At 42.8% G+C, this 20,666-nt stretch overlaps 1 protein-coding gene across 2 annotated transcripts in view; it reads right to left on the reverse strand.

Moving 5' to 3' along the window:
• Positions 1-270: 270 nt before the first annotated feature.
• SCGN (secretagogin, EF-hand calcium binding protein) overlaps positions 271-20,666 on the reverse strand; it is a 28,929-nt gene continuing 8,533 nt past the window's right edge. For both annotated transcript variants that reach the window (XM_077191124.1, XM_077191134.1), the window contains exons 3-11: positions 17,099-17,191; positions 16,433-16,522; positions 15,487-15,543; positions 14,525-14,602; positions 4,824-4,879; positions 3,311-3,356; positions 3,136-3,195; positions 2,180-2,248; positions 271-852 (exon numbers count right to left, since the gene is read on the reverse strand). In XM_077191124.1, the coding sequence (XP_077047239.1) occupies positions 724-852; positions 2,180-2,248; positions 3,136-3,195; positions 3,311-3,356; positions 4,824-4,879; positions 14,525-14,602; positions 15,487-15,543; positions 16,433-16,522; positions 17,099-17,191 (678 nt within the window). In that variant the 3' untranslated portion in view covers positions 271-723. The remainder of the gene's footprint in view (positions 853-2,179; positions 2,249-3,135; positions 3,196-3,310; positions 3,357-4,823; positions 4,880-14,524; positions 14,603-15,486; positions 15,544-16,432; positions 16,523-17,098; positions 17,192-20,666) is intronic.

Raw genomic sequence — 20,666 nt, forward strand, 5'->3', positions numbered from 1 at the left:
GTAGATTATTTCAGTTTGGATCAGAAGAGAAGTGTCCTCCAGAAGTGATGTTACTCTGTGACTTCATCCTGACTGTGACATGTGTGAGGGTGACACACAAACCACACATGGTGTGTGTGGTTTCCCCATGGGAAGGATCTACCACATTTCATTGCAGATTTGAACCCCACAACTGACAGGCATCACTACATAAAAGGCTGCTCTGTACAGTCTGCCAGCCTGTGGCAGATGTCTTTCTGTACATAACACATAAACTTTGATGTTACTGAATTTCTGTAATTACCGTTTTATTTCTGCACAAATACACTGTCATCCATCCAATATTTTAAATGCACAAGGCACAATGTTCACCAAAGGAATGACTTCACACATACAAAGTGACCATCAGAAACACCTAGTAGCTGCACTCTGAAAGCACTGAGGGGATGTTTTTGAGGACATGCTTGTTCCTATCCTGGGAGAATGGGCAGGGCAGCGTTTCATGAGAATAACAGCAACCTGTCCTCTGAGCAGACATTGCTAGGGGGACCCACAAGAGGCAGCAGCAAGTGAACATCACAAAGGAGTGGGTGGACTGAGGAGGCCGCCATGTAAATCCCACTCTCCAGCCTGGCAGCGTGGTGCCTCAGTTCCCCACCACTCCCACAGCAGCACAGAACACACTTCTATGAGGAGCAGCAGGGAAATCTTTCAAGGGAAACACAACCACAAGCACTTGCCCAGCTACGGGTTAATTTTCAGCCCAAGACACAAAGCTAGTTCAGATTTCTGAATTTTCCCATCCTTGTTCACATCGCAGTGGTTGAGCAGGATCTGGCGGAACTTGTCCAGGTCTACCCCACTAATGCTGGGCTGCAGGCAAAGAGAAAAAGAATGCTGAGAGAGAAAATGGCTCTGGATTTCCCCAGCTAGTAAAGCAGCCCACCATGCAGTAACTGGGAAAACCACCCAAGGAAGAGTGACCAAAAGGCCCCACATCATCTCATATGCCATGGGGAAGCAAACAGAAGATGGGGAAAGGGTGCCCTGAAAAAGTAGAAGGTGCATGGAACTGTAAGTGACTGTATGGAAATGCACCATGAGTTTTGTGCTCAGTCAAGGCCATATAAAAGAAAACTTCAGAAAGTTGTGCAATGCAGATCCCTGCTCTACCAGACCTGTGCTTTTATCTGGTTTCCTCTCTCAAACCTGCTGCACAAGAACTAATGTGACATTTCTGTCAGCATACTGCTATTTTACAGGCTAGTCAGCAATGTAAAAATACCTTCTGTGGATCAAGTTCATGTTGAAGACACATTTTACAGGCTGCAGTTTCTGTGTGCTCCTAATGCTGTACTGCTTGCTCTGCTTCCCACACCCTCAAGAGGGGATCAAATTCACATGCACAGCTTGTGGTGTCCAAGGACAATGCTGATGAAGGCCCTTAGGCAAAGTACAAATTTCCCTTCTTTACACACACTCACACACAGCACAAATCCAGCCTCCTTCCCATCCCCACACCCTTCCCTGCACATTGCATGGCCAGGACAGACACATGCAGCCATCAGCACGCAGCTGCCCTTCTCTGCTCTCTCCTGAATGGACATGGCAGCAGAGATATCTCACATTGTGTGGAAATGCAACAGTTCAGGCTTAAAGGAAGCTAAAGATCAGATTCTGTTTGGGTCAAAAACTCTATCTTGCACTGCATCAGGAAACTTAAGATAATCCATTGAAGACAGACTCTTCTGTCCATCAGGAGCTGAAGAGACACACTAGATATGGTATTCTTGATTGCAGACAGACCTCAAGTAATTTTCAAATGTAGCCCTGAGATGAACTAATGAACCATGAGGTCATTCTGGTGAGAACCACATCCACAAGGAAAACAGAATAAATTGTGATGACCCATCCATATCATGTCATACTGTAACACCTGTCTAATTCAAAGTATGAACTGGAATGGACCTTTTAAAAATAGAGTTGCTGAAGGAAGCTATATTAATTGGTGAGGCAGAATTTCTGTGATACAGTGAAATGCTTTACAGTATACATACTGAGATGGCGACATTGCCTTCTGCTGGTGATCAAACTAAAATTTGACTCTATGTTCTTACTAGTGTCTCTGCGTACATAGCCTTTCCAAAAGCACTGATCTTTAGGAAATACAGAGTACTAACAAATATAGCCATGAAGATACCTTGACCAGTTCCATCATGTCTTTGACAAATCCATCCACTTCTGGGCCTTCAAGTGCTCCTGTTTTACTCTGAAAGAAGGAATAAACATCAAAACTCCCCAATGAGTCAAAACCACTACAGTGTTTACTGGTAAGTACCACAATACCTGGGCACCAAGCTTTCTAGCATAAAGTTCACAGAATCATGAAATGGTTTGGGTTGGAAGGGACATTAAAGATCATCCAATTCCAACCATTCCACCATGACCAGGGACACCTTCCACTAGCCCAGGTGGCTCAAAGCCCCATGCAACCTGGCCTCCAACTCTTCTAGGGTTAGGAAATCCACAGCTTCTCTGGGCAAACCTGTTTCAGTGCTCCAAGATGCTCACAGTAAAAAATTTCTTCCCAATATCTAAGGTCCCATTGTTTTTCCCAAACCATCTCTTCCCACAAAATGGGAGCAATGTCTCCCACCATCCTGAGGGAGTTGTGTGACTGACAGCAGCAGCACTGAATTGCTGGTGTCTAACAGGCAGTTAAATCGTTATGTCTGTCCTGAGCCAGACTCCCTAAACAACCATGGATTTGGTATGGAAAGGGGGTTTATAAGGGGGTTTATTTTTCAATGTGGTGGTGATGCAGGTCCTGAACTGCCAGAGACTGTGAGCACTAAAGCCCCCACTACCTCTTGCTCCCTTGCATCTCCTGCAGGAAAACTGCTCATGCAGCAGCACTGGCCATGGCAATGGAGAAAGTCAAAATGAGTCCTTGACACAAGATCTCTGAGCATTGCTCCTCTGTCTCTACTTTACCCCTCCCAGTCTGGCAGCTGGGCTCATGGGCCACAGGCTTGGGCACAGGTGCCGCTCCTCAGTGACTCCAGCAGCACCCAGCAGGAGGAAGAAGTCTCAGCAGCACACACTAACTCTGTCATTTACAAACCACAAGGGAATGAACTGACTCATGGGACTCACAACATCGTAGTGTGCAAAGATCTTCTCAAAATCTCTCCTCCTTTCTTCTGTGCTGGAAGCCTGCATACAGAGAGGACAAACAAATGAAAAATTAAAGCAAAAATTTCAAGTTTGGGCCCAGGTCATCTTACCTGAATGAGACAGGATCAATGTATCAAAAATTAGTGCTACTTACATCCATCTTGAATTGTAGAAGGAAATTTTCCTGGAGCGCCAGAATCCTGAATGGAGAGATTTTAATTATGATCTTTTCGTTTTATCATCTGCACACAAACTATTCTGAGCTCTCCTTGTTTGCAAAGCAAAGGCATGTTAGATTAAAGGCCTATAAAAGAAAGAATTGCCTGTGGGATTATTTACAGTGGGCTGCTGTGGGAACACATGCCTTCCTCCCTGTCTGATGGGGCACAGAGGGTGTCCTTTAGCTCACTACAGACATGCCTATTAGCACCATTGCTTCTCCCAGAGCATTTCTGGTGGTCCTGCACAACAGAGGGTGTCAGCTTCTGAAGTAAGAGCTAACAGACAATCATTCCTTGTAACTGGATTGCTGTGCTGCATTAAAGAAAGTGATTTATTGCTCTCTATTGGAGGGAGGACTTGGTGGTTGTAAAAGTAAAGGACAAAGTAATACTGGCCTGTACACCAAGACTGGCAGAATTCCTCTCTTTTCATCTCCTAAAGCCTGTCAAGCACTAATAAACCCTTTTCTCTCTCCAACTCTCTGCTAACCCTGAGGTTTTTAGAGCCCATGGCACAGGGCATTGCAGAGCTGTGTCCACACATGGAGGGATTTGGAGTCTGAGAAATGTTTTCAGACTGGAGGAGAGCCTCAGATGGCCTGGTTCCTGAAAGGGAACTGTGTTTAAGAGAAAATTGTAACAGCAACCCCCTTTAGATATTCTCCATCCTACCCCAGATTCTCCTCAGATATTTCATGGTCAAAGGGAACAGCTGTATGTGCTGCAGTTATTTGTGCTGGCATTTGTCGGGATTTGAAGCACAGAGTTACAGTGGCAAACCAGCACCTCTGTCCCCTCATCCTCTAAACTGGCCTTTTAAGACTATATCTGCAAATTTAAAGTCCTATCTAACCTATGCACATGGTTTTACAGAGAGAGGCATACTCTCTAGGCAGTGAAAATCATCTAAAAGCCTCTGAGGTATCAAGGACAGAAAAGAGAGAGAGGCCCATGACTGGGATCCCAGCTTCATTCACAAGCATCTCACCTTGGCTCTCCAAATCCTTTCCTGCTGCCACTGCCGAACTCTTTTGTGGTGGCACTTTCATTATTCAAAATGCAGTAAAAATTCTTTGCAATCCCTGCTGCACATAATGATGAAAAATAAATGCATGTCTGTGACCCTGTTGAAAGAATTGTCATCCTTCTTTTGGAGAAACAGAGTCACTTGTTGCTTTTCCACCTCCTGGGAAGCACCTCCAATTATGCCAGAGCACATTGATGTTGTACAGACAGATCCTGGCATTGTTCCTATCTCTGGCTCCAGATTCTCAGATTATTGAGATGGAGAATGGGTTGGAAACCATGTGTTGGAGAGGTGGGATCAGAGCAGATCTAATTCAAAAGGAGGCAGAATTCAACTGCACATCCCTAGAGGGAGAGCATCACCTTGTGTGGGTCTACTATTGTGAGTTGAAACACCCCATCAACATGATTAAATCCTACCTTGCCAGGTCATTCAGGTCCAGTCGTCCATCTTTGTTTTTGTCAAAGATTTTCATCTATAAATCAAGAAGACAGAGATAAAACAGATGAGCCATAAGGAGAACACATACAAAAAAAAAAGTAAATACACATTTTGCTCTGCCCTGTGCCCTTCCCTCTGCTTGCTCAGGGTGCTTGCCCAAATCCCAGGCAGCATGGCATCCTGTGCTAGCACCAAGTGCAAGGGTGGCACAAGGGAATAGCAAAACCCACCAGCTTTCTGACAGCAACAACCCAAAGCAATCAAATACCAGTACTGCTCCCTTCCCACCTTACATGGGGATAAAGCAGGTCTGTAGGAAAGACCCTCAGAAATTAGATACTGACATTGCCCTGATCCTGAAAAAAATAAAAAAAGCCAGGAAAAGGAAGAAATTTCTAAACACTTCCACCTGGATTCCATCCTTACCTTTGACTGTTGCTGTGGCTTCTGAGCAGCTGAGGTGGAAATGCCACCTTCTAATCAGCACTCAGGTCAGGATTTTACACCACTAAAGCTGTGGGGCTTGCTTGGCTCAAGGTCTGCTGCTAGAATGCACTAAGACTCGGAAGAAGATCAGACGGCCAACATCAAGAGGTTAAATGTGAATTCAAAACTTGTTCTTTTCTTTTACTGAATAGCATAATTTTGATGAGCCATCACAAAAAAATATATTTATTTATTTGCTGTATTTGGTTCTGCATTTCTCTTCAAGGCACAAAAGTGGTCTGTTACAAAGAAAGGGGTGGGGGGGGATGTTTAATGAGTTGCAAACCTGAATATGTCATGGCTCAAAGTTCTAGAAAAAAAAATTAAAATATTCCACATTGTGTGTGGAGGGAACATGAATATTTCACTATGACAGATTACCTTTCTTTGTCAAATACTCAGCTAAGGAATATGCATTAATCTTACTTTGACAGATCATTCTTGCTTGTTTAGTGGTTGTGCAGAGTAATTGGTTCACTATAGATCTTTTGTGCATGGCACAGCTGCTGGAGAAGGCCTGGACCAGCCCCATCTGACAAAGCTCAGATGGACAGGATTATCCCCTATGACACAGCCTGAACATAGCATGGGAGCCGGCAGCATGTCCTGAGCACTTCTCAGCAGCGGAGCCAGGGCAGAGACTAATAATCATGTGACAAAAGGTAGCATCTGGAGAGCTGTCATTTCTCAGGGAGATTTTGTCTATATTGTCAGTGCTGCCTCTTCCCTGCCCATTGGTCAAGGGGAGCAAGGACAGCAAGTCCATGGTAACCCTTTATTGTATCACGTTTAGACTGAGATTCTGCAACAGACTCTATACCATTCATTATTCTGAGTATTTTACACTTGTGAGGTTTGGATGGAATTTTTGAAGAGGCATTTGGTATGGGCTCACTTTCCCTCCCATTGAAAGACAGCATGAAAGTCCTATGTATGATTGAAGACCCATATTGAGATATTTGGAAAAATGGCATCACAAGAGCCATGTGGGTATTCAGTAGCACAAAGAAAGTTATTTTCCCATTTAAATGGTCTCTGCCAAACATGTGCTCTGTGCAGAGCTACTAAATGACAAAGGAAAGGCTTCTGAATCTTCCTTCACTCTAAAGCTGGGGAGACAAGTAAAGCTGTCAGGCCATCCTGAGGACTTCCCTCTGGATGTATCAGTCCAAGTTGTTACCTCAGAAGTTAGCTGATCTAACTTCTTGCATGCTGCTTCCTGCCCCATTAGATCTCCCACAGCATATGGCACTTTTCCCTGGTCTCTGCTGGAGCAGCAGTGGGATAAGGCTAGAGGAAGGGATGGGAGCAGAAGCTGCCTTTGCTGGTGCCACCAAGAGGAGAAATGTCCTTGCAATGACAGCCTCCCCCTGCCATCAGAGAGATAAACCCAAGCCTCCAGTTCTTGGCTGATAAAGAAGTTATTCTGCAGGTCATAGAAAAATTATTAATATTCTTCCTAGAAATAAATAAGCCCAGATAAGATTTTAAAAGCCTCTCTCCAAATGGAACATCAATTCCTAACCTGGTTTTGTCTGTTGTTTGAGGAGAAATACTCCTACTACTTCACTTTGGCACACTTTCCACCACAGTTGACGTTGCTACATGCAGCTTACATTATTGCTGAAAAATATGCTGCCTAAAGGAAGCTTATGGAGACATCCCCCATGTAGCTGGCTAGAGAAAGTACCAGCATGTGGCTGGTGGGAATACCATAGTCCTTGGGCTCTACAGTAACTTCAGTGCTTTTGAAAATGTCAGTCTAAATCCTTTGGTTTAGACCACCAAGGAGCATCAGTTACCCACATGGTCTGTAGGTCACCACAAAGCAGTACAGCTGGTGGGGTGAGACAGAACAGCATTTGCTGGAAAAGGACAGCTTTTGGTGGGAAACACAGGGCTCTCAGGAACTCTGCTGCAGGTCAGGGCAGCTCTGGCTGAAGGCACCGGTCTTTGGTTCAAACAAAAATACAGTAACTTTACCAAAACACACCAAAACTTACTGCCTTTAGCAGTCTTAGTACTTCAGTTGGATTCTCCCACATGTTTCTGAGCTCCTGAAAGCGTGTTTTATTTTCTCCCATTTCTGCTGCATTTCTGCTGCATCTCAGTCTCGAGACTAAAATTCAGTGCTTCAGCCTAGACTTCAAATTCAGATGTGTTTTTCTCTCTGTGATACCTCAGAAAAGCAAACACTGAGTTTCTGGGAGAAGTTCAACTCTGTGATCGCCATGTCCTGGTCTCCGTACGAGCTTGTGGGACCAGGCCCAAACTGGTGGTTTCCTATCCAAGAGCCAGACTTGGGGCACAATTCTCATTTCACATAGGCTTGTCTGGGACCAGTCTCATGTTTCTTTTCCAGTGAAATATCTCCAGCCTCATGTCCTTTTCCAGGAAATAAATAAATAAATATCCCAGCATGGCAGTCCTTGCCTTGGGACTTCATGTGTCCCACCTGCCCTGCATCTGCCCTACTTTGTGGGTGCAGCATATTTTCATGGTTTCAGAAGCTGCAAATAACCAGGAAGAGTTTTGTGCACTCTTAATGAAACAGACTAGATGAGAGATGGTAGTTAAGATGTGAAAGGCTTTCTGCTTCATTATCAATTTTGTGAGTGTATGGTTTTCAATCCTACCAATTTCTGAACCCTTCACAATATTCCTGCAGCAGTGCAGATCCCAGTAAAACACATTTAATAGAGAGGTAATAAACTCCTTGGTGGATTGCTTAATGGAAGGAAACATTCTCCTACACCCTATCTTTCAGCTTGATATTGAAATTTCAGTGACTGACCACATCTATTTACAGCTAACCAACTCCCCTCCCTGACCTTCACTCAGCTCTCTAAGAGAGAACCTTAGTGTTTTCTGTTTGTCCTTTTTCTGCCACAACTACCCTGAATACAATTTTCAAACACATGCAATATTTTGATCATCCATACCAGTCAATAGAAAGAAAAAAAGTCTGTCTGGAAGAGCTACACCAAGCTAATTCTTGCCCAGTGACTAACACATGAAAGATGGAAAACATGTAGGGAAGAAGGGCTAGTGTTCACTGAATTAGTTCAGGTACCACAGCTAATAAGATAGACCTAATCCTGTTATTGGGACAAGTGGAGCTCATGCATACCCACTACATGGCAGTCATGTGCTGCATTACTCAGGGAACAGCTTGGGGAAATGTTTTTTAATCAAACTTTCAAGTTTCAAGCATGCGTGTGTTTGATGTGATCTGCTAATTGTGTGCATGAGTACACAAAGAATGACAGAGGTAGCCACCCCATATGACAAAGCACATATAATGGGAGAAGCAGATAATTGCAATGGTGATGAGGTTGTTTCTAATTTAAACTTTTGCCTTCACACACCATCTTGATATGTTAAATTTGATGGATTTTCAGTTTACACTCATGAAAAGTATATTTACACTGCCAGGCTGATATGAAACATCACAATGTGGTTAAGGACAAGGTCTGGCATGTTTAAATAGCACTCAATTTTACTAAAAGCTCTGTTGCATCTAGCAGTATGCTTTATAAAATGATGCATTTCCGTTACTGTCAAGCTACCTCATGTTTTAAAGTGTTTGCACAAATTAATTCACTGACATTTTAATGGCAGTGCACCAAGGGCACACCCTGCTTGTTTGAATGTACTCTGTGGCACTCTGAGACAGACAGAGAATACGTAAGAGCTTGGTTTGCAAATAAAAGTTGTTACATCTCTATTTTTTAAAAGTGCAAAATCAAAACTGCTGTCAGCTTTTAATTCAGCAAAGGAAATATCTCTGCTTTCTTAGTCCAGTGTTCTAAAGGCCACTGAAACACCACAGTATGACAGGCACACACATTCTTTGAAGAGCAATATAAATCTGAATTATTTTCCATGACAGAGATAAGGAAAGAAGTAAACAACCAAAATAAATAGTTCTGTGATCAGCAGACTCAATAAAACCTGTTTTCATACCTTCTCTGGCTCTCTTTCTTTGTGTAATTAAGTGGGACACTGAGAGAGTCAGTTTTACTTGACCTCCTACTCTCACAAATATATTTTAATGTATATATCATGGGCACCTATGTCCAACAGCTGAAACAAAAGTTGGCCAGGGAGTGCAGAGGTTATTGAGACTGTATAAAGACAGGCATCAGCCCAAGCTGCAGGACTGCCTATGGTCTCTTTCTTTAGGGAAGGATGGGGTCACAAAGGCATTTGCAGAGTGACAGTAGGGTCCAGTGGCCAGCAAGTTACCCTCAGGACAAAAGCTCAGTGTCCTGCCCAGCCAGACCACCTGTGTCACATAAACAAGTTCTTTAGCACAGGATTTCTAAGAGTGTTTTGATTCCTAAGAGACCAAGGCATTATCTGTTGGGGTGTTCAGAAGCCTGCAGGCTCCTGAGTTCTTTTGGTTCTGACCTTCAGAAATTATGTTTGAGCTTAAACAGGATTTTCTGCTTCCCTTGGCTTATGCCACAGCAAGTGTGGTGCAAAACTGGAGGTGAAAGCACCCTGGCATTAAATTGAGAAGGGACACAGGAGGCAGATTTGTGTTCATCAGCTGTGTGGGTCCTTTCAGTCACCTGGGAGAGAGGCTGGCATGGACCACTACCAGGAGGAGAAGGAATGAGCAAAGACTGCACTTTGGGAACCAATCTTGTAGGCTACACTCAACTCCTATGGTATTTCTAGAACTTTGGGAAGTTTGCTTGGTGTGTTCACAAATATAATAAATTCTGTTTAGACTATTTGTCAATACAATAAATATTTGTCTTTCCATTATTACACCTCTTGTTGAGACTTGTTACCAAAGATATGCTACCTTGACTAGTAAGATGTTAAGGGTCTAAATCACTTGTATTTTCTGTGCTTTGGCTTTTATTTACTCACATGAGTACATTGGCATCAGCACTGGACACAGACAGACTTTCACTTGGAACTGACCACACTGAAACTCTGCATTATCCTTGCAGAGGGGACAGGCAGTAGCCACAAAAGCACTGGAAATCCTCCCAATGTACAATAAAGGTAGTACACAGTGCATAAATGTGGACATAAGCCATCCTCAGAGAGCAGACAACCTCTTTCCCTTTGCACTGAGAAGATGAGGAGCCCTCAGCTGTGGGCTTGTGCACTCAGGGCACATAGCTCAGTGCCCAGGAGAATCTTTGCAAATAAGCTCAGCAAAACCCTGGTGTCATTACAGCTGGGAAAAATATCTATTCTTCTATCTATGACTTCTCTAGTGTTAAGATTTCATCCTCAGTCATCACCATCTACAAGCTTTCAAATGCTGTAGTTCATGACCAATACTTGCTATTAGTCACTACATTTACATTATTGCCTCTCTATGTGGTGGGCAAAGATGGCATGCAGGCTGGACAAGAACTGAACTTTGCATTTTACTGAGATATAATAATGCTCAGACTAAAGGAATTTTTTATGCTCCATCTGACATTATCAACATAAGGCAATGAAAAAAGTGAATGTCAGTGTTGCATGTGTGACTGTTTCAGCAGAATAAACAACTTAAATTGCTGAAGTTTGACTCAGAAATGAGTTTGCCTTGCATGCAGCTTGTAGACTTTCGGATTACAAACTGGAAGTAACATGCTGCTATCTGGGAAGCTGCAGACTATCAGAAACCATATCTCAAATCTAGTTCATATCCCAGCATTTACAATATTCTGCTTAAGTGCACAGCTGTGTGCACACACAGATCATGGAATCTGTCACTCTTAAAAATTGTTGTCAAATGCATATGTGAGATGGGTATTTCTGAGCTGAAACCTCACCAGGACCCAGAAACCTACTAGCAGCTTGACCTTGGGGGCAAGGGGAGGGGGAGGGATTGAGAAGGTTGTTCTACTGTCATCATACACAGAATCCTCATCATGAAGTATTAAGGGGGCCAGTCTTCATCTCTCCCTTTTTTTTAATTCAGGAAGGCTTTTTTTAATTCAGGAAGGCAGAAAATTCTCACCATACTATTTAAACCCTCCATCCATTTACAGCTATGCTCACTCTGTCTCCCAAAACACACACTGCAGGACCCCTGGAGCCTCTTCTCAGGAAGTTCAGAGCAATACCAGGCTTCATGTCAACCTCCAAGCACTTGCTCCCTGCCAACAGCTCTTGGTCACTGCCTGTGGGAAGGCAACAAACCCACAGATTGTGTTCAAAGACTAAGAACTGCAAGTGGGTGCATGTAAATAATTATTAATACACACTCAGTTAATGACTATTAATACAAATATGTATCTATGTAGGCATGGAAGAAAAAACATGGAGAAAAAGCCCCTATAAAGGGACTTCCTCACACAGCATTGTCAGTTCAGCTCCCCCATTAAGAGTCTTGAGAACTCAAATGTTCTTTTGTGATTTCACCCAGTGGCTTTAGTGCTCTTTGAGATTTGATTTAGCACACTCACAGAGTTTGTGTAACGCTGATGTATTCACTACCTGTTGTCTTTATAGGAGTTCACCACTTGTTCATCAAAGCCCTGATCTATACCAGTGTTCTCTGAAGAAAGGATGTCAAGGTCCAAGGAAACAGAATAGCCTCTTAAGAAGCAGCTGCTAAGCAACCTGATAAAGTGATGTTCCTTTCCAGAGACAACCAATCTCTTCCAAAAGAAATACTCTCTCCCTCTTCCCAGCATATTTTTTTAATGTCATATGAGATCATTCATAGCAGCACAAGGGGCAAGAATTTAACATGCCCTGGTTGGCTGATATCTGCTCACAAACGGCAAATACCCAGAACAGAACCATAAAATCCTGCTTTTATTTTTTTCCTCAAGCCTAGGCTAGCTCCTTTTAAATTATAGTTTTCCCTTTCCCTCTTTATCTCTATCTCCAGAAGGCCCTAGGGTCCACTCAGGATATCAGTAGCTGCTTAAGATGTGCGCAGCCAGCTGTGCATATACAGAAAAAAGAGCAGAGATCTGTATATTCCTGGGGAGACAGATGGGTTTACAGCTCCTTGGGACACAGCTTATTTCAACTGAATAATAATTACATTGGCCCTTGAAAGCCCTGAGCTGAATAGATGGGGCCACCCTGCAAGACTCTAGCTGTGTGCAGCAGAAACAGGTCCTGCTCCCAAGGATTTTGTGCTCTAAAAAGAGAAAAGGGTGGGAGCAAAGCAATAGGAGAGAGAAATATAAGTATGTCCAATCTGCAGAAAAGGAATCACTGCTGCTGGTTGTCAAAGATATAACAGAGTCAGGGAAAAAATGGATGAGCCACTGACCCATTTATCCCAAACTGTGGTACTGGTGGCAGAGTCCAGTGGCAGTGGGACTCTGCACTCCAGTAGCTCCTCACTCCCTGTGGGAAGGGAGAGAGAGGAAGTGAAGGGTTGCCATTACCATGGGCCTTGACATCAAACCTTTGAGCCACTTTTCCCTCTTTAATCCAGCCCTGCAAATGCAAGGCTGAATCTTTCTTCCCTCCTTGGAATTTTGCCTTCTTACTTCAGATAACTTCCTGTGCAATAATTTGTGGAGTGGATCTGATGCTATAGGATACTGCCCACGTGGATAATTTGCTGTTATATACAGAATTCACATCCTCTATTTTATTCCAGGATATCATAGGATAAGATTATGCCAGTGATAATTTCACACCTTGCCTTAGCTTTTGGGATCAGGTGTGTTTATAAACATCCTTGATCTTCACCTTAAAGAAAAGAATTACAAGGGAAAAAATAATCATCTGCCATATTCTCATTTTCTAATAACTATTAACATTCCTAATTCTTTTGGCATTGCAGCTTGGCAAATCTTTGTCCTCAGGAGCCAGATTTGCATTTCAGATCATAGATTTCCCTAGATATAAAAAGCATCCCTTTTCCCATATCAAATCTTATCTTCCAACATAGAGATTAAACTGCCTCTCTGGAGATACAAAGCCCTTCTACAGGAAACCATGGGAATAGAAACCAGATCTCCTGGCTCTCAGCCTTGGGCTGCACTGATACCTGGCTGTGCTGGGGTAGCGGAATCACAGATCTTTCTTGGGAAATTAAAGGGAAGGGAAATGAGTTGGTGGAAACGAACCACCCACTGTCTACAAGCTTCAGATCGCCTATTCCCCAGCACCTGATCAGAGATTAAGCACCAGGGATGGAAACCTTAATGGAGCAGAATGAAAGATATTTGCTACCAGCAAATGCTGCCAGAAATATTTTTGTCTTAGCTGTAACTTCTGGGGTTTTTTTTTGTTTCCAAAGTCTGCCAGTTGGAAAATAATTTCTGCAGCTGGCATTCCTCTCTCTTCACTGTCTTATAAATATGAAAAACAAAATATACACTCTTCTGTAACAGCACAGTTTCTCACATTGCTCTAAAGGGTCACATTTCTGGGCACATACACATCACACATACATAACGTGGTATTGCAAAATATGGGGGCAGCTTCTTGTTTGCTTGCATATCAAACTGGTTTTAGGTACAAACACAGATTTTGTGCCAAGAAACAACGCAGTCCCATCTGAAAACCATTTAGAAAATTGCAGTGATAGATGTCTGCTAGTGGAATTCAAATTATACCCTTGAGAATGACATCCAGAAATGAGATTTTTTCCCTTCTTGTTTTTAGATGTTTAGATATAATAAGTTGCTCTGAAATCCAGGCGACTGTTGCTAAACCTACACCAAATACTATGTTGTTGATTGCAGTATAAAAGCTATATTGTGATAAATCAGGTGGAGAATTGAAACTTTCAACCTCTCAGTCTTTCAGGGAAGCAGCAGGGAGCCAGCAAGTCTTGCTGGGCTTTGAGAGCAGAAAAGCCAAATACCTGCATGTCCTGGGAGTAAAAGGATTTGCTAGGAGGAAGAGAGGGAAGGAGGAAGTGAATGAGCTGGAGATCTGCCTGAGGCTGAACATATCCTGAAGAAGGATGCACCTCACCTCTATTTAAAGCGGTTTAGAGCTCAGCCTGCTTTGGTGTAAAGTTGAGCTCTTTTCTCACAGGAAATAGTTTGACTCTCAGCAAAACTATTTCAAATGCATTCAAAGCTGATGTCCAGTGCAAAAACTGTTAGCAGCAGTGTGTGCTAACTCCCCCCAGGAATCTCTGACACACCTTTTTAGCACCTTGCAGGGCTTTTATGGTCCTGTAGACATTGACCCTAAAGGAGATTTTAGGCTGTACTCAGATCTAAACAACATTAATTCTATATTTTCGTACCATAGTATCAGTATATTCTTCCAGCTTCACCTCAGCAACCATCTTGTTATGCTGCAAAAAGAGATCTCGCAGGAAATCCTGTAGTAAGAAAAGAGAGAAATTTTACTCTCTAGTGGAAATTCAGAAAAAAACAGTAGGAAATTAAATTCAAATTCAGCATGGTTACACAAATCTAGTTTCACATTCCTGGTTAGTACTAGTGTCTTCAGTTTGACAAAGTTCAATTTCTTTTAGCTGAAACATGTTGTTTTTTTGAATAAATTAGAAAGTAACTAAATTTCCCCAGAATAGGTATACTGGAGTGAGTCCTAATATACTCACAAAATAAGCAAAAGACAACATAAGACCTGCAATACTTGCTAATTGATCTCAAATCAAAATATTTACCATTCAGTAAAACACTCAAGCCCCCTCTTACATCTCTGCAGGGACACAGGCTGAAGCCACACACTGAGACTTCAGCACATGATGTGCAACCCAGGGATGGACTTTTGTGATTGCTGGCTCAAAGTGTTTGAGTTATGGTTTCTGAGGCTCTTGCCTCAATAGCCTGAGCTTTAATGAGAAATCAGTGTTCAGAAAACCTGCAGGTTCAGGAGGAGATTGAGAAGAAATTCTCTTAATAAAACACAATGGCTTTGGCTCTGTTTAGCTCAGGGAGATGCACATGTGCAAAGCCTTGTGGGGATCACTGGATGCTTCAGGTCACCAAGACAACTGGGGTCATGGGACAAGGCTAGGGGGAAGCAGGACATGGAGGGCAGCAGCAAACCATCCTCCCTCCGGCAGGGCCCCTGAGATCATGCCAGAAGGCACAAGTCCTAAACTTGCTCTGAACAACCCAGAAATGCCATTTGTCACTCACACAAAAGGACAGCAAATTGGTAAAGCCGATGGAAAGGCTCCCATTGACATCAGTGAGCTGTAGGTCAAGCCCAAAGAGATTTGTTAGAATAACTTACTTTGAGTTCACCAGCTGAAATAAATCCACTGCTGTCAGCATCGTAACTGCGCCAGATCTGAACGGGGATAGATTGATGTGAGCACATAAATATTGCAGTTACTCATCTGCTCTGTGATAAATTGTAAAGATTCAAAGCAGAACTTCCATAATGAGCAAGTTGTTGCATTAGCCAACATTGAATTAATTTTAGATGAAATAAAATAAACTTTTCACACAATAGTTCTTACTCACACTTGGATGCTGTACATGCTACATGCTGCTACCACATGTTTAATGCAGACACACTGTCTATAAAAGGAAGACAATTCTAAGAAACTGTTTTGCATTTCCTACCTAATTTGTACATGCAGCTTCTTTTATGCTCTGAGTCAAGGCCATATACAACAGGCCATTGATCTGCAGAAGCCCCCAGCTTGTATGTGAAATAAAAGAAACCACATGAGATCTTGGAACAACTGAAATTCCCCATTGGGATACTTAGGGGCAGAGATCAGAGGAAGACTGGGCAAATTTCTATGGGTTTGTTGACCCAATTTATGCAGGTTTCCTCTCCATGCCCTAACAGTCTAATGTTTTGGAATAAAAGGGTGCTTAAAATATACCTGGCTCTGCTGTCTTGGTCTATACTGTATTGCAGGTGAGGAGCTGAAGGGGTGAATTGATGGGCAGGGACATTTTGTCTGTAGTGGCATGACTGATAGGTGGCTGAGAGTGTTTGTGAAATGTAATGAGTCTCTGGGTACCCTTGGTCCAGTCCTAGATACCACATCTCTGTTTAGCTGGTGTAAATAATGTAAAACCTCCTCTACCTGAACAGGTGAGAACGTGTTTTGCTTCCACAATACCCATCTATTTCCCAAGCTGTGTTTTACAGGGGACAGAAGGTTTGGTGCTGAAGAAACTGGTGGTGGGCAAGGGGGAGGAGGCAGTGTGGAGATACAGACCCGCATGAATTCCACGCTGTTGTCCAAGGGAGTCTCCCGTCGGAAAAGCAGTAGGAAATTCTCATCATCCGGCAACATCATATTTGCAAGCTGGATGAAAAACATTTTAAAATAAGTCCCCACAACAAAAAGCAAACCACGAAGGTAAGGAAGGGAAAAAACTTGGGTAGCTATGGATCCAGCATGTGAAATACAGGCTTGGCATAGAAATAAACTTGGAAATAAACTCCAGACCAAAGGATCTGGCCGGTGTAATACTCCGTGAGTCACCTCCTCTGCACCCAGACTCTATCTTCCAGATCTCCCAAGTCTGCTACAGATCTTAATCACAGAATGGTTTGGGTTGGAAGGGACCTTTAAAGGTCATCCAATCCAACTTCCCTGCAATGGCAGGCACATCTTCAACTAGATCAGGTTGCTCAGAGCTCCGTCCAACCTGACCTTTGATGTTTCCAGGGATGGGGCATCAACCAGCTCCCTGGGCACCCCCTTCCAGTCCTTCACCATGCTCATTTAAAAAAAGTCTTCCTTAATCTACTCTTAATCTACCCCCTTTCAGTTTAAAACCATTACCCCTTTTCCTATTCCTACAGACACTATAAAAAGTCTGTTCTAATTCTCCATCCTCCTATAAAAGAAATCCTGGTCTGGTGTTTGGCAGAGTACCTCCTGGATTTGCAAGCGTCCATCTGTGGTGACATCATAGACAGACATGAATTGCTCCTTCATCCTCTGAACTTCTTCTTCTGTGATGGTGCTCTGCCATGGGGAAAACAACAAGTGCATGAAAATTTCTGAGGGCACCAGAAGATCATTCTGGAAGAAATCTCTCCTCACTCACAAATAATCACCAGGATCACTGTATACTTACAGTTGGGGGTAATGCCTTTAAAAATCCACACTATTGTGGATGAATTTTTGGAAACAAGTCCTATGTGTTTCCTTGCAGCTACTAAGCTTTCAGTTGGAAGATCAGTGTTTGGAAACCCCAAAATATTTCAGTGACTCCTGCTTCTTTACCCAACTGTTCCATTATATCACTGGGCTTTGGTTTTACTCAAGTGTGTGTTACAGCAGTTTCCATCCTGCTTGTTTTCAGCTTGTGCTTTTCAGGAAGATATCCTCATCCTTGAATGACATCTCTGCAGTTCATTAGATCATCAGCCTTGAAAGGTGTCAGTGGACCTAGATTGTTGCTTATTATTGCCTGTCAGTTGATTTAAGCCCTGGCACCAAGCCCTGTCAGTGTTTCTGGGTTAATAACACAGAATTTCAAGCAATTGACATTCTCTTTGTATCTGCTCAACCCCATAATTGATTTATACATAGTGAGGAGTTCTCCAGACTTGCCAAGTCAACACTTATGTGTTTTGATAGGCATCACTGTGACAGGTGAAATACAATGTTTAGGTTCATCAGGCATGGTTTCTTTAGCAGAAACCACGAGGTTACCCACTCTGAATGGACTACACAAAATACAATTTCCTCACAACATGGAAAGGCTTCCAGTCATATGAGCTTAGTGGCTGGGCTGGGAAGCTCACATAGTTAATCTTTCCCAAGCAAGTAAGTCCCATGTTACCCTCACCATGGACACTGAGCAGGTCCTGGCTTTTCTCCCAGTTGTGTAGGAGTTGGCCCTCTCTGGGAGGGGAGGGAAGGAAGGGAGAAGGATAACCCACACTGGATTGTGGCATACCTTTGTAGAAATTTTTACAAGACAACAAATTACCTTCTTCCCAATCCTTGAATATAAGTCCTTCAAAGTTTTTATCATCTCTACAACCAGGTGGATGTGGGACTGCAGCTATTCCTTCCTGGGTCTTCTAATCCAGTTTCTAATTCTTTCCAGCTGCTATTGAAGCTCCATAATGTTGTACACTCCCTTTTTTATCAGTGACACAAAGCCATGAATAACTTTCCCAAATTTACCCAGTGAACAGCTCCACGTAGTGCAGCCTTTGGGGTGCATTCTTGCTGTGTAACACCAAGGGTGGCAGCTCCCAGTCTGGGGATGAAACACCAAGCAGTGATCCCACTGGGATGCACCCAAGGTGGCAGGCCCCAGGAGGAGTGGCTGAGTAGGTCCCAGGGCATGCCTGCAGGATCCTCCTTTCCCATGGTGGTGTCCAGAAAGTTCTGTGGGCTTGGGTGTTGAGGGCACAGCTCATCACTGGACACACACAGGTTTTCTTTACTCTTGGCATTATAACTCAGCCCCATGCTATTTAAATTGCCTTCTGACAGCCCCTTGACACTTTGAGACACCTCCCAGGAGTTAGGCAAGTCTATCAGTTGCAAACTTCAACAGGCTTGCAAAGTACTCTGAAATGATCCTCCCTCAAACCCAGGAGGATGAGTTATTTCCAAAATGATAATCACATTTTGGAATCACAGCTGATACTTGAAACATATACTGTGCATTTCAAACTAGTCATTGGTTAAAATGCTTATTGCTCAACTTGGTGTCAGCTATTAACCACCATTTCACTGAGCTATCTGTGGCAGGGACACTGCTACCTGCATAAAAATAGGACAGCCTTCTTTTTATATTCTAATTTAAACTATATGATACATCAAGTAAATGCCTGGAATATTTACAATATTTACACAGCTCCAAAAGCTTTTAGTTCAAGGGGTTACACTACAGTGGTTTTTCAATCTGGACAATCTTTACATTTTCATAAATATTCTACTTATGAAACACAACTGGTAATAGTTCTACCAAAACCCAGCCTTTACTCACAAAGGATAAAATAATGAAGCACAAACTGGCTTTCCCAAGATGCATGTTCAAGACAAAATTATTCCAATATTAAAAATTTTTACACTAAGAACAATACACCTTGTGTTATGACCATTAGGTTTCAAAGGGGACCTTTCTCTTTACCAAAAAAATATCCCAGAAGACTGAAAAAACCCCAAGAGATCAAACAAGATATTCCAAACAGAAACTAAGGTTGGGAGATCAGGTTTTCAAGACTGACCTACTGGTGGTGCAAACAAATAGCTTGCTCTATTTTCCTTTCTACTCCAAAAACATTTAAAAGGCTGGAGAAACTCCATAATGTACCTGATCTGTTCCCCTTGTCCAAGCAAGGACATGATCTGAAGACTCAACTCACCCCACCAGCAAGGAGCCTGAGGCTTCCCTTTAGAAGGGGACAGAGCCAGGACAGCTGACCCCAACTGACCCAAAAGATATACCACACCATATGGTGTGGTGCTCAGCATATAAAGTTGGGGGAAGAAGGAGAAAAAAAAGATGTTTGGAGTGTGGTGTTTGTCTTCTGAAGTCAGCATGATGGAACCTTGCTTTCCCAGACATGGCTGTACAGCTGCCTGCCTATGGGAATTGGTGAATGAATTCTTCATTTTGCCCTGGCTTGTGCCCTTGGATTTTGCTTAACATATTAAAACATCTTTATCTCAACCCATGAGTTTCCCCACTTTACTCTTCTGATTTCCTCTCCCATTTCACTGGGGAGTGAGTGAGTGAGTGAGTGAGTGAGTGAGTGAGTGAGTAGCTGTGTGGGGCTGCCTGCTGCATTAAATCATGACGTAACAAAGAACGGCATACAAAATGTGCCTCTTGTCTCATAAGATGAAACAGGAGGAAATGGCTTTGCAGTAAGTATAAGTCTGTAGCTGAGCACATCCTTATCAGAAAATGCTGTCTTAATTATGTTGCCTGCCTCAAGCAACAGATCCTTAACCAGTTTCAAACGTTTGCAAAGCTTTCCCTTCTGTGAGGGTTTAAGTGAATGCTGTTGCATTCTTTCCAGTCACTCTGTACAGAGAAGCCTTTCTCATAATTCCTTGTTTCCCTGGTTCATGCACCTCCCTGAGTTTGTGGATGATATGTGGTTTCCAAGGGCTGCTGCATATTCTCACTGCAGCCAGGAAAGAAATCTTTACTACTTACCATGAGAAGGCTGGATAATTTTTATTCTCATAAGAGAACAGTTTAAAATATTGCCATGACTTTGTTCACATATTTTTCAGGGTTAACAGGTAAATTTCTTACTACGGATGTTCTTCCACAGAGTTTAACAGAGAAAAGCTTCTGTGCTTCAAGTTACCATAACAAATGAATTTTCTGTTTTCTCCTTTCCATGTCCAGTCTCCATCTTCTCTTTTGTGAAAACCCTTTAGAAGTATTTGTAGCATCACAAAGGTAATCTGGTTTTTAGTAGTGTTTGTAATCACAGAAAGGGCATGATCACTTTTTTTT

Source organism: Agelaius phoeniceus, chromosome 1 (assembly GCF_051311805.1).
Source record: "Agelaius phoeniceus isolate bAgePho1 chromosome 1, bAgePho1.hap1, whole genome shotgun sequence".
In the NCBI taxonomy this organism is placed as follows: domain Eukaryota; kingdom Metazoa; phylum Chordata; class Aves; order Passeriformes; family Icteridae; genus Agelaius; species Agelaius phoeniceus.